Raw genomic sequence first — 14,689 nt, forward strand, 5'->3', positions numbered from 1 at the left:
AGATGGATAGATGGATGGATGGATGGATGGATGGATGGATGGATGGATAGATGGATGTCTTTTCTGCACACATCAAGGTCTGAAGAAACTTACCTTAACTTCAGTTTTTCTAACTTTGTCCACAGCTCATTGAATTCTTAGGGCTAGAAGAATGAGAGGTCAAAAGTCAAAAGGGTTCTTTAATCTTAGTAGAAAGAGGGACAGTCAAGGGGGAAAGGGTTAGAGTAGTGTAGAGAAGGAGCAGAGCAATGGCTGAGAGAGGAGTCTTCCTTCCTGAGAAGTGGGACCCCTGACCTCCAGATGGCTGAGGAAAGAAACTAGTCCCACAGAGATACTCCCAGAAGGATTTAAACATCTCATTAAAAGGGTCAATCCAGTCTGGACAGTGGTAGCTCATGCCCTTCATCCCAGCACTCAGGAGGCTCAGGCAGGTGGACCTCTGTGAGCTCAAGGCCAGCCTGGTCTACAGAGGGAGTACCAGGAGAGCCAATGCAGTTACACAGGAAAACACTGTCTAAAAATAAAATTGGAGGAGAAGGAAAGGGGAGGGAACAGAGCAAAGGGGGAGGGAGGGATGAGGAGAGAGAGGTAAAAATGAACCATGAAAGTGTCCCTAGGCAAGAGCGCCTCTGCTCCATGTATTAAGTACTCCACATCTTAAATCTGAAGCTACAGAGAGGAGAAGGAGGAGGCTAACTGGGAGTGTCTACACCCACTTTCTGAAGGACCAGTCTGTTAGCAACTCCTGTTTTAGCAGATATTGTGTTCTTGGTACTTCTCTAGAGGTCTGCACACTTCACATTACTGTAGATTTGGTGTATTTATCGGATGTCTTTTCCAGGAGAAAAGAATATGGTGGGATGCTGAGCTAAGGATGCCATGCGTAATTCTCCTTAAGTAAATGAAACACAATGATTTCCCTTAAAATGCCAAACTGGAGTTCACCTGCACACAAAGTACATAAAAATAAACAAATACTTTCCTTAAACCCAGGAAGAGTCAAAGTTGTGTGCAAAAGACAACTGTAAACCAGAGGAATAATTTTGAACTGAGCAGGAAGTTTCAAAATTGGTATTAACTGGTTTGTTTTGTCTTCACCAAGTTCAATAATAGCCACACTTTCTAGAGAAACACTGTGTTTTCAAAGTATTGAGCTGAATTTACCCATTTGCTTTATAGACCACGGGAGCAATGGAGAATTATCATCCACATTTAGAGGTAATAAAAGCAGAAATAGTTTGATGAAGTGAAAATATGAGCACATGCACAGATGTTGGACAGTCAGACATCTGAGTTTCTCAGGGATGAGTCTTGTAGCTAAATTATGTAGAGACAATGTGTGTGTTATCTCTTTCTCTTCCATTGACTAAAACAGGAAACTATCTCCTACTTTGTCTGCTAGCTATAAGGCTTTGATGAAAACTGCACAGAAGACCGACTCTAGGATGACTTTTCTCCCACAACTTAAAAATCTCTGAGGAGAATTAAGTAAAGCCAGGGTCATTCTTTATTTGGGAATATATCCTCTCCCACAGCCTGCCCTGTACATTGAGCCACTGCTTTCCTCACAGGCTGAGGTTCACTTTGTCCTTAAATAGCTGCAGCCTGGGCATCTTAAGCTGCCTTGGTCTGGATGGGGTCAGATTCTGAGTGGCATGGGCTCTCCGTCACAAGACACTTGCTGGAGCTGGGAGGAAAGATGAGTAAACAAGCAATTGCTAATGACTATTATAGGAATTCTAATAGCAAAAGCCCTCAGTGTGGGTCACCTTGACCACATCGTTAAACCCATCTTACATCAGTCTGCCTGTGACCCCTCAGTGCTCTTTGCCCGACCTCCTCACCTGTCAGTCCTTCATCTATTCACCGCGTCCAAGAACAACGGAAGTCAATTCCTCACTCCCCGTTTGTGACTGACACAGGGAGTACACAAGAGTTTTCTGATACTACATTTGGAACAATTGTCTCCCTGGGACATTAGGTGAAAGTTAACATGGCATCATCATTTATTCTTAACTATTGTTTCACAGAGAACCATAGTAGTAATCTATCCCTGAATGGTTCGAGCTTTTGATCTATAAATACCGGAAATGGATTTGAAAGAAGGCAAATTAGGTTACTATAGTTCTTCTTAGCTCTCATCACTAAACGCTGCTGTTAATTAAGAAATATAGTCAGTTCAACAAAAAGCTATATATGCGCTTAAAAAAAAAAACTGATCTTTCTAAATAGGGCCCGTGTAATTACATTTAGTTAAAATCTGTACTGGATTTCTCCATCTGAGAAGAACGAATGGAAATCATGCCTCTGATGACTATTTGTGCTTTTCATTTCAGATTTTTTGGGTGTGTGTGTGTGTGTGTGTGTGTGTGTGTTTGCTTGAGTCAACAAAAAATTTAGAAATACCTAATTGTGCCCCTTAATAAGGAATAATGAGAGTAGAAAAATTGCAGCCTATGAGCGTTCAGCATACCACGGGTAGCAGTTAAGGCCTATTTTCAGAGGAAGGAAAGACTTGGGTAAATCAAGGACCTAGCTAAATAGAGGTCAGCTTATAATGTTTCAATAGGATGTTCTGTGTCTATTGAGTTAAAACATGAGCGCTCTTAAAGAGTATTAAGAACATACAGCTAACCATGTCTCTACCTGATACCAGTATCTCATGCATGCTAGAGTTGCAGTCTCTGATGTAGCCCCCAGCACTGTGATACTGTTTATAGTGAGATAGACACACGTGTTTAAGATGACAGACCCAGGACATGAAAGAACTTGTTCGCCAGAGTTAAAGCACAAGCTTGCTTTGGGGTATATTCAAATGATTTTTCAAACAGAGAAAACAACTCTTCTCTGAATCTACCCATATGCTTCGGAATGTGTTAGGATGTATAGAATATGACCCCAGACATCTAAGCCATAAAACCTTGAAAAGATGTTTACATTCCATTCTGAAAACTGCCAGAGGAGCGTTCCTCAATTTTGTCCCAATCCATCCCAGCCCAGTCTCACTAGAGTTAGGGTCCAGAACGTCCGCCTTATAAAACAGATTTATTTTAACTTCACTCATGTGTATGCGTCAGGGTGGAGAGGTGGACGACGTGCAAATGGGTGTGTGGGGGTGGGGTCTACATACGAGTGTGTAGCTAGGGGTGTGCGCATGAGTGTGTGAATGAGGTGTGCACACGAGTGTGTGTGGATGAGGATGTGCACATGAGTGTAGGGGGTGCACATGAATGTGGGGGCATGCACATGAGTGTGTGAATGAGGTGTGCACTCGAGTGTGGGCGGGTGGAGGTACACGTGTGTGCACATGAGTGTGTGTTGGGCAGGGTGTTCACATGCATGTGTGGAGGTCTGCACACGAGTGTGTAAACATGAGTGTGTGGGATGAGGTCTACATGAGTGTGGATGGGTGTGTGTGCACATGAGTGCAAGCACCCAACAGTGTGTCGGATGTACCGGAGCTTTGCTTATGGGTGGTTATTAGTAGACTAGTGTGGGTGCTGGCAACTGAGCTTGGGTCCTCTATAAGAGCCATATACATGTGTTTGTAACTGCAGAACCATCTCTCCAGCTCCTAGAAACTCTGGTTTCAACAGAAATGTCTTAATCCCAAGGTGGGATTGCCTACCAGAATAGAGTTTAAATTGTGTTTAGATCAAGTAGAGCACAACTTTCATGAAAATCAGAGAAAACTGCTTTCTACTGTATTATTAACTATGATTCTGTGGTGTAAAACTTTGAAATAGATCCACCATCTAAGAGGTATTATACTTCCAATATTGAACTTAAAACCTTAAGCATGTATGTGCAGTTGGAACTATTTGTTTGCACATAACACATTCTGATAGCATTTGGCCTGGATTCTTTATCTACCCGGGTCATCCTGGCGATCATTATCTTGGGTCTTTTGTTAATACTTTACAAGCTTCTTTTGAAATAGTGATACGGCACATGTCTAATGTCTCTCATGAATCTCTTTTGCTTCTGCAGGAGGGATTTTTGAAACTGTGGAAAACGAACCCGTTAATGTGGAAGAATTAGCTTTCAAGTTTGCAGTCACCAGTATTAACCGAAACCGAACCCTGATGCCCAACATCACATTAACCTATGACATCCAGAGAATTAATCTTTTTGATAGTTTTGAAGCCTCCCGGAGAGGTAAGTATTTTTCCACTTTACAAAGCATCTTTGGTGATAAGTTTGCTGCACAGGCCACCTTTTTGCTGCTTGCCCTTTTGTGAAGTACGCGTGTGTTAGTGCAAATGGGTGGTAGGAATTCCTGGTCCCCAATGTCACTGATCAACGCAATCTAGGCTCACCTAATGGACACTGCCTCACCCTGTTTTCTGGGCCTTTCTGATTAACTTATCCTTCAGTGCCCTCCACTCTATGATTAACTGGTTCAGCTGTGAATGGAAAATGTCAAGCTTGATCTGTTTTTCCTTCCTGAAGCTGAGATACCACCATGAAATTGTACAGTGCAGTCAAATAAAACTTTGTGGAAGGTCACATCCACCAAGCATGCAGAAGTGCCCAGGACATACATAAGTCAAGCCTGAGATCATAAAAGGCTGCTACAAACTGCTGGGTTTATCTAACATCTTTTCATTTTTTGTTATTGTTGCTTTTGCACTTTTCTGCAAAATCATAAAAATATGAAGATTAAATCTGTGAGGACAAATCACAATTTGATTTTGTTTTTCTTCTGAACAGAAGACAGATACTCAAAAAGTAATCTAATTTATAAGCAGGCTGCAAGCTTCATCATGTGGGCTGAATCTCATGGAATGGAGGGGCTGCTTTAGACATCCCCTGGGCACTCCTAGAACAGCTCTCCCTTGAGTCCAGACAAGCGAAGCATAGCCTCTAACAAAGGCACTGCTTACTCACAAGGTTAAAGATTTTGTGGAAACAAAGGTTGCTGTTCATCTGCATCTGTAAAGAATCCTTTTCCTCCCAGAACACACTTTGCCTTTTGGAAGACACAAATCATGCATGAGCAACTCCATGTTTTGGGTGGTTCTTAAGTAACTGAGAGTTAAGGGTTAACAGAATTGACCTAGTTAGATCAGAGAATGTGTTTGCCTGAAACACTTGCCTGTAGGCATCACAGTGCTACTTACACGCAAAATGTAAAGCTCTCTTCATCAGCTAGATGAAGATTCATGCAATAAAAATGTTTCCACGTATACCCTAATCTTAGCTTAATAACCCTGTTTTGCTTAGGATAGGAGGCTAGGTATGGTGGGATATGCCTGTATACCAGCACTAAAAAGACCAAAATGAATTTGTGGTCAGCCTAGCATGAATTTGAGGGCCACATAGCAAAACTCTGCCTCAAAAAAAGAAAAAGAAAGAAAAAAAGAAAAGAAAAAAGGAAGGAAGGAAGGAAGGAAGGAAGGAAGGAAGGAAGGAAGGAAGGAGGAAAGAAAGATGGAGTTAGAGATGTTAGAAATTCCTTTTAGGTCAGAGTTGCCTATTAACAATAATAAAAACCTATAGTTACATTCCTGTAGTATTAAAGCTCATAAGACATCTTTACACATGTGCTGTCTGAATAAGACTCTCTCACTCTATATCTCTGTCTCTCTTTTCTCTGCATTTTACTCTCCGTGTGTGTTTTTCTCTCTCCTTTCTCATATACTTCTGAACAATACCATAGAAAGCTAAACCAATGACATTTAACAGTAATACTTCAATCCACAAAAAAAATTGAGAAAAAAAAAAACCTGAAGACTTTCTTATAATCTGAAGATCCAACCATACTTGTAAATTAAGCACCCCAACAAACAGAATCCTAAAGGAATAATTTTCTGTCAAGAAATATTAGCATCCTAGAGTCTAGACATGTTAACAGGAATATCAACCTATTGCTCCTGCTGGATAAGGCAATTTGCATACGCTCATGCTCACACTTTGTCAGGCTAATAAACTCACATCCGGAAGTGAGCTGGGCAGGACAGTGACAACTCACATGGCAGAGAGCTGTGCATCTCCAAAGCCAGTTCAGAAAATCAGCACCCAGGCACACAGTGTCAGAAGCTGTCCTTGAAGTGGCAACATCAGCTGCCCCTTAGATGGCCGCAAGATGGCTGTCAAAATTTTACTCTTTATTCTCTCTAAATCAGCTCCTAGAAACATATGGGGTTCACTACTTAATTTTGTAAAACTGAATAATTATAAAATCCCTAACACAAATTCCTTTTTATGGATCTATCTATTTAATTTGGGTGTTAAATTATTATCACTTGTCAACTCTAAAATTCATTTCACAAAATTACAATTTAATATGAAAGATTCATGTAAACCTATATTTAGTACCCCCTTACATATGATTTCTAGACACTATTCTACATGGTAGGAGAGGATAAACTCATCTTTCTGGAAGGGAATTTGGTCAATATGTATTAAGTAACTTAAAAATACCAAGAACTTTTAGTAGTAGATGGTTAAGCTCTACCACCCAGAATCTAGAATCAAAGAAGTAGTTTAAGATGTAGAGAAAAATATTAATACTGAAATATGACTTATAGTCAAGAACCAAGAGGAGTTTAAACACTTAAATAAATAAGGATGGCTTTAGTTAATGACACCATTCCCATCCAGTGGTCTGTTCTTCAGACAATGAAAACACACTCTTGAAGAATTTGCACAACCTTAGGGATAATGTGCTTTTTAATTCAATAAAGGCATCAGTGTGTCACATGATGCTTGAATAACAATCTCCATTTCCTGAAACTTCAGTAAGCATTTTTCCAAGTTGATGGACTAACAACAGAGCCTTTGGTCTTCCCTGTATTATAAATATTCTAATTTCTTGCAATGGATGCTTTTGTTCTTACAGCAAAAAAAATGTTAGAAATAAAATTTTAAATATGTTATTTAATTTTGTTTGGCTGATAATTGAGAGAGAAAGAAGTGGCCTGATCTTGAACTGGGGTCCTCAGGCTCTGATTCAACTCTGTTACTGCCCAGTGGCTATGATTAAGTCCACTGTATATTAAATGATTGGGGCAGACTCAAGTGTCTTCTAAAGATCCCCCTATGCCATGCCATCCTATTATTCTGTAATTAATTAGGTATCATTCCTGCTTATATGTACTCTTTAGCCATATTTCAATAGTCTGAAATTCCCATCTGAGTTTTAGAAAGATGCCAGTCAAATTATTTTATAGTCACCCACGGGGGCTTCTGAATTCTCTGACCATACTAATCTCTCCATTGTCACCCTGCCATATGACAGAACTTAATTCATACGACATTCACTTGATGAATGGTTTGCTAGTTAGCTCAAAGAATACTCCTGGGATCCAGTAAAAGAGTTAGCCTTCATCCGATTGAAGGTAATGAACTGAGACCAGCAACCCATTTTTATTTGCAGGGAGTTGGCCCTGTGATTTATCGCTGATTGGCTTTACATTTACATTTAATGGTATTTTACTATCAGAAGTAGATTGGAAGCTGGAAAGAGCAGATATCAACACAGAGATGGCATGTGTGGGAGGTCTCTAATAGTTGAGTAGATAAATCATGTGAGGAAATCATGCATTCATAGAACTCTCTCTTTCTCACCCCTGCCCTCCCTGTCCACCCTCACCTTCCCCTCCCTTGGCTTTGGATATTATCAGCTTGTGACCAGCTGGCTCTTGGTGTGGCCGCCCTCTTTGGCCCGTCCCACAGCTCTTCTGTCAGTGCTGTGCAGTCTATTTGCAATGCTCTGGAAGTCCCACACATTCAGACTCGCTGGAAACACCCTTCAGTGGACAACAAAGACTTATTTTACATCAACCTCTACCCAGATTATGCAGCCATCAGCAGGGCAGTGCTGGACCTGGTCCTCTACTACAACTGGAGAACCGTGACTGTGGTGTATGAAGACAGCACAGGTAAGGGGCTCACACAAGCCCTTCTCGGGCATGCTTATTCTAACAGGTGTGAGATTTGTCAGGTGGTACGTATAGCAATACTCTCTCACATAAACAGAGAATTCTAAAGGAATTTCAGAATGCCGTGTATAGCGAATTGAACAAATTTAGCAAATTTAAACTTTGGGATTTTAAGAATACATCATCTTGTTGATATACATTGTGATCTACTTACAGAACTAACTGTGGGATTCCATTAGTGCAACTCTACTGAGAGAGTAATTGCAATTGCAGTGACCTAATTAAAGTGTCTAACAAAAATAGTTATGCATGTATCTATAAAATGTTATCACAATCAGACAACAAACAGGACTTCAGTTAGACACTATGCTGCTGAAGTGAACCATTTCCTGGGGAAGGGACTAATCATCCCAGGGATGAGCCCAGCACAAACTTTGGAACTTGAGTTATGGCTATAGCAGTACTGCAGCTATAGCCATCTTGTAGCACACTCAATAAATTCTTTTTTATTTTTTGTTTTCTCTGTATTTTTTATCATTTTATTGATATTTACATACCAGTTCCAGTTTCCACTTCCTCCCCTCCTCTTGCTCTCCCCACCTTCTACCCACCCCACCCTCCATCCACTCTTCAGAGAGGGCAAGGCTTCCCTGGGAAGAGGAAATAGTCAGTAAACTCTTTTAAAACAAACCACTAAGCTATAGTTGTTCTATCTGCTTGTTTTAGGATGAATAGAAGATGGCATCCGGTCATCAATAGATGCTGTTTCTGGCCCTGGCCCATTTGAAGTCAGCTTTGCTTGCACTTCCCCTATTGTCTTCTGCTCACATTTCAGGATTTGTTGGAGCTCTTCTTTCCTTTAGCATGTGTGTGCTGTGTGCTGTGCTGTGTGTGCATGCAAAGAAGCCAGTCTTCCTCATTCTCTACCTTTTATCTTGAACAGGGTCTCTCATTAAACCTAGCTAGAGCTCATTTATTTAGGTAGGCTGCCTAGCCAATGAGCTCCAGGGATCCTTCTGCCTCTGTTCCTTCCCCCATGTTGGGATTGCAAATGCATACACTACAATGGCTATCTTTTCATTTGGCTGCTAGAACCCAAATCCATGGCTCCATGTTTGCACACTAGACCAATTACCAGCTGAGGTATCTGCAAGCTCTGACTATCTTACCATCTCCTCCCTTTAGTTTAAAGTGAGCCAACAATTCTCCCTTGTCTACAAATTAAAATCCCAAATTTAGTTCACTGAGTTGCCTCCACTGCTCATATACTGTTCATATGAGCTACGATGAACACCCAGCATTTCTTAAGAACCCCTAGGTTCTTCCTAAGTCCCCTTTCTGAGACTGGCCCCTCCTTGTGCTCAGTGTGCAATATTAAAACATCAACAAATACATTTGTGTCTTTCCATGATCTCAGAATTTATTGAGAACAATACATTCACAAGACACAGAATATTCATTAGCAGCAATTTGCCTGAGAAGCCCCCTTTCCTTGATAGGTAAGGCTAAGGCAAGCACAAGGTTTTGTTCTTGTTTATTCCAATCTGGATTAGTAATGTTATTTATCAAATTATATTTTATACATCATACAGTCCATCTATCTCTATATGACTATATGTAAGTTATAGCATGGCTGTGAAGGCTTAGGCAAAGAATTTCAAAGATGTGTGAGAGACCAAAGCAAAGGGCCTGGTGGAAAATTTCTACAGGAGGTCTTTCAGGGCAAAGCAGTCTGCAAACAAGCAAACAACAACAAAAGCAACAAATAACCTGCTTCTGCAAAGTATAGTAACTTAGGCCAGGACCCAGGGGGGGCCTCAACATTCAACTGGTGAACTCACTCATTGTGCATGACCGCTTCCTAAAGTCACCTTTCCCTCAAGTGTCCTAGGACTACCAAGGAATGGGAAGGGCTTTGGAAATTGAAGCATTCTGAATCCAGTTATCAGTGATGAGTTTAAATGTTATGAGATGACATATTCTTAAAAACTGCATTTCTGGCTTTGCTTAGAATGCATTTTCTCTTACAGGCCAGGCACGTAAACCAGAGTTCAGTAATTTCATGCACAAAAAACATAATACTACTGACTATCTGACCTCTTTGCCAAGAATTTAGACTAGCTCTCTTCTTCATCTGCCAGGTTTGTAATAAGACTAATGAGACTGACAGTGAAAGTCAGCAAAAGGAGGCACTTCCAAGTATTTTAGCACTTTTTCATTTTTCACTGCCCTTCCCAGCAAGCTTTACCGCATACTATTCCCTAGAAAATGAGTACCATGCCTCCTCTATTCAGCATTAAACTCTGGCTCCATTTTATACAGCCAGATAAAGGTGACTGTTATGACCAGAAGTACCCATTTATGTATTTTCCTATGCCTCATCTCATTTTAGAAACAAGCGAACACAATAGGTGATTAGACATATAACTCATTAATATGATACACTCAACAGTTCCTGTTGGGAAGGATAAGCCATTGGCAGTTATATTTTTAGTTTCACCTTCTTGATGTGCAGGATGAAAGCTTATCACCAAATGAACTCCACAAAGCATATTTAAAGAGCCTTCCGGTAGAGCACAATACTGCAAACACAGTCAAAGTTAGATGTTTACATGTTACCTGTGTTTGTTAAGTAGTTTCATGAGCTAATGAAATCAAACTGGCTCTCATTCTAAGGAGCTCCCCTTGGCATCATCCCTCCCTCTCTATATATCTTCAGCAAGTCAAGAGGAAAATAAATCATAGGAAGACCCATGTTTGAGAACAAAGATATGGGCATTATATACTTTAAGGTATGTGTAGACAAAATATAATTACAAAAATTTTTATCCTAACTACCCTCTAACACAACAGAAGCCATTTATAACTAACAGCCATTTTGCATAGCAAAAAAACATCAGCACGTCGTTTTTGTCATGGTTGACCATAAAGTGTAACGACCTTTTACATCCTTGCTCCATTTTGAGCTCAAATGCTCAACAAATCCTTGTTGAGATTAAAATCCCAAATGACTCTGTACATTACCCAGTAAGCTAGAGATGATTCATGTTAAAATGATTTCACCTACAACATTAAAAATGTAAATGAATAATCAATTGAACTGTTAAATTGGAACCTAGAGAGTAATTGGATCAACTGAGATCAATAAAAGCAGACACTCGGTGACTCATAGTGCACTTGATAGTGCTTAACTCAGGGTTCTCTGCTATAGTAATTACCAAGTCATAAAAAGGAGGAAACAGCAAACCTGAAGGAAAAGAAAGAACTTAGGTGTGCTCAGCACCCACCTCTACAACAGAATTAAGTACCCATTAAAGAGTACTTTATTGGGATTTGTTTAGTAGGACTTTGTTAAATAGCCTGAAGCCAGCACAGATGTCGTGGGACAAAATGCCCCATTACTCCCATCGAAGTCAATGGTAGCAGCGTGAAAGTCTCTAAGGACAACAGTCAATCCACTCAGAACTTGCTGGCAGAATTCAGTCCTCCACAAGTAAAGTGCAGAGTGACTCTAGAGCAGTCTCAGAAAGAGTGAAATTCTTCCCTCCTTCATTCCAGCTTCTCCCATTCTGTGGTGATTTGAGACATCCTGTGAACTTGCTGTCTGCAGGACTTCTCTCTGCTTCATTAGACCCCCGTGGAAGCCTGGCTTCTTTCCCTTAACACACAGCAGAAAGCCGAGAAGCTGAGCACCAAATGCAGCATGAAGTCTATTCAGCACTTGCTGCTTTCTCAAGGCCTGGCTCAGCAAAATAGAGTCTCTGCCGGTCATGTAGAACACAGATCCGGCAAACTTTTTACATACAGAGCAAATAGTACAGGGCAGTGGTGTGTCCATATGGTCTTGGACACAACTACTTTGCAGAAGTGCTTATATACAATATGTAGATGAGTGAACATGGTATGTGACAATAAAACTTTATTTATAAAGGTATATATGCTTGGCTAGACTTGACCCTGGGATTCTGGTGTTTTTCCTGATATTAAAATATAAAAAAGGAAAAGGAAGGAAGGAGAGAAAGGGAGGGAAGAGAGAGAACAAAAAGCAAACATTTGTAAAAGCTAAGGCTTATCTATATCAATGAATCTCTATAGGGGCTCCTTCATTCCTTTTTGTTTTTTAAAAGATAGTTGCTAACCTCTTTACCTCATTCTCTGTGCATTTCTCCAGGGGGGCATCTTACTTCACTTGACAAATTTTCTTTTGTGTATGACAAGAGTGGGTGATACTGTTTCTTATCCATCATAAAGTAAAGCCAAACGCAATGTGGAATCAGAACTAAATTGATCACAGATAGTTTATTAAGAAAGTACTCAAGCAATGGAGCCAGTGACCAGGCTTACACCAGATGCCTATTCGTCCATTCAGTCAGGTGGAAGAGGGAAAAGAGACCGGAATGCCTGTATCTCTGATATTTAAACCCCTGCTATGGCGCACTGACCATGCCCAAGCGTATGTGGTCAGCGATACCTGTGTCCAGCCCCAAGCAGGCATAGTCAGCATTTCCCCTTACAATAAAGATCTTGACTAACAATCTTACACCAAAAAGAAACTAGAAAAATAAAAGAATAATGGATTTGTTTAACCAGATTTTCACATGATACAAAAATTCTTCAGAATGAACACTAAAAGCCTCAGAGAAACGTGGGCTTTAGAGTGTGTGTTTAGGTGCAGGCGCGCACGCACGCATGTGTGTGTGTGTGTGTGTGTGTGTGTGTGTGTGTGTGTGTGTACAACAGGAGCACTGCACATAGCAGGCAAGTATTCTACCACTAAGCTATTATTCTAGTCCCTGAAGCTCTGCCTACTTTTGTATTTAATTTGAACAGAGAATGGACACCTGTGTGTCCAGAAAGCGAATGGCCAAAATGGATGATGTACATGTGATAAAAACTGAAGGGCCCTCTTCAGAATGGGCTTTCTGTAGTGACCTATGTCAGAAGCAGTCATGCCAGTATTCTTATAGTAAATCCAGAGGCTATATCAACTATGTTGTCTTTAATCCACTGAAGATCACTGACTTTACATGGTAGTGGCCATTGGCAATTACAGGGTCATTTGTAGCAATCACAATCCTTAATCCTAACTCTTAGATCACACATTCCCCATTACAGAAATGTCACAGAATGACACTGAAAGGGTGCATGGCTGGAAGAGGCCTGGCTGAAGGCACAGGCACAGAGCTGATAGAGATGCCAAGAGGGTCACTGCTGGTGATTCCAGAACTAACCACAGAGCCTTAAACATGCACAGAGATGTCTAAATGGCAGGGCTGGGTCCAGTCAAATGGTGGTGCCAGGGGACTTTTTCAAGCAAAGGCTTGTGGTAAACTAAAGCCTGGGGTAGAAAGTTGAGGGTTATCACCTGTTGATACTGCCACGCATGCATCATATGATCTGATGAGAGGTTGGTGGGTATCACTGCACTGTAGCATTAAACATCTCCTCTTTTATATGAGCTTGGGGAGGAGCCTCCATGCTCCATTGGCTGCTACGTTCGCTAAGCCCCAGCTCTGGCCTTGCTTAGATGGTTTTAATACACCAATGTATCCACGTGTTCCTGATTTAATTTGATAATGTCATAGATGGCAATGTTTCATTTGTGGAAATAACTTAGCATTATACTGCATCTTTGGCTGTTTATTCACACAAGCAAGGTGCAGAGGCATCCCACCCCAACATTTGAACTCGAAAAGGGGCAAACTGCTATTTTATAATAATGGATAGTTCAGGGCATAGCACAACCTGAAAATTACTGTTTTGTGAAACATGGAAGAGCATAGATGAGGACACAGTCTATTCTTCCACCCAGTTCTTCTTGGTCCCTGGGTTTTGTTCCTTTTTTTTTTTTTTTTTTTGGCATAGGGGCATAGCTGTGAGAACTTCTTTCTGAATTGGGACTCTTTAATGGACAGAGGAAAGACGGAGTGTCTAGGTGGTACTAAAGGGTTGCTGTGTCTACACAGACTTTGGCAGAGGAGAGAGGGTTGGAGGACAGGAAGGTGGGGAAGTATAGAAAGTCATTGCTCCTGAGACCTTCCAACCTTTTTCTGGTTGAAGGAACTCAGCACTAGAAGGCATCACACTTTGTGATGTCATGGTCTTAGCCCCAATGCTGTTAATGGGAACTAATGGTTAAGACAACTGAGAATTCCTTTAAACTTACAGAATTTTGAGAATGGTTTCTTTACAAGGCAATAAAAACCATGAGCCTGGCAGGCCAGAGAGGGTAGGATGTCACAGCGTTTCATTACACTTTGTTAGGCAAATGCCTACCCAACTGGCATGGAGCAAGCAAGCAAGCAAGCGCTAGTCCACACTTCATTGGGAAAACCACATTCTGCCTAGGTTTTATTCTGTGACTAACTTAAGACAATCATGTTAGAGTGTGAATTGCCCTTCCTCTCTACGCTATGTGAATTTCCCATTAGTAAATGGGCTTAATACTCATATCCAAACAGAGCAGGTGCAGTTTCTGAGATGCTGGGGAAACCACAGAAGACAGCACAGCATGCAGATCCTTTGGATGATCCCATGGCTGCTTCCCATGGGGAAGGTCTAAGTGTCTCCTTTTCCCGCTGTGTTTGCTACAAGTTGTTTGTCTTTGTCATGAGAAGGTGACTGCTCTCTTTAAGTAATGTTTAAAATGAATACATATTTGAAAATATAAAAATCCAGATGAACCATTAGAGGTGAGTTTCTGATGTTCTCGGTTTTTCTCTCTCACTCTACTGCGCTCTCTCTCTCTCTCTCTCTCTCTCTCTCTCTCTCTCTCTCTCTCTCTCTCACACACACACACACAC

General features: G+C 41.0%; 1 protein-coding gene across 8 annotated transcripts in view; it reads left to right on the forward strand.

Moving 5' to 3' along the window:
- Window positions 1-14,689, forward strand: part of Grik1 (glutamate ionotropic receptor kainate type subunit 1) — a 366,206-nt gene that overhangs the window by 215,897 nt on the left and 135,620 nt on the right. For 6 of the 8 annotated variants that reach the window (XM_035444247.1, XM_035444249.1, XM_035444248.1 and 3 more), the window contains exons 2-3: window positions 3,991-4,158; window positions 7,629-7,886. The exons of 1 other annotated variant lie outside the window; for it this stretch is intronic. In XM_035444247.1, the coding sequence (XP_035300138.1) occupies window positions 3,991-4,158; window positions 7,629-7,886 (426 nt within the window). The remainder of the gene's footprint in view (window positions 1-3,990; window positions 4,159-7,628; window positions 7,887-14,689) is intronic. One more of the 8 variants, XM_035444252.1, reaches the window with a different exon arrangement.

The sequence above is a fragment of the Cricetulus griseus genome, chromosome 4, assembly GCF_003668045.3.
Source record: "Cricetulus griseus strain 17A/GY chromosome 4, alternate assembly CriGri-PICRH-1.0, whole genome shotgun sequence".
In the NCBI taxonomy this organism is placed as follows: Eukaryota; Metazoa; Chordata; class Mammalia; order Rodentia; family Cricetidae; genus Cricetulus; species Cricetulus griseus.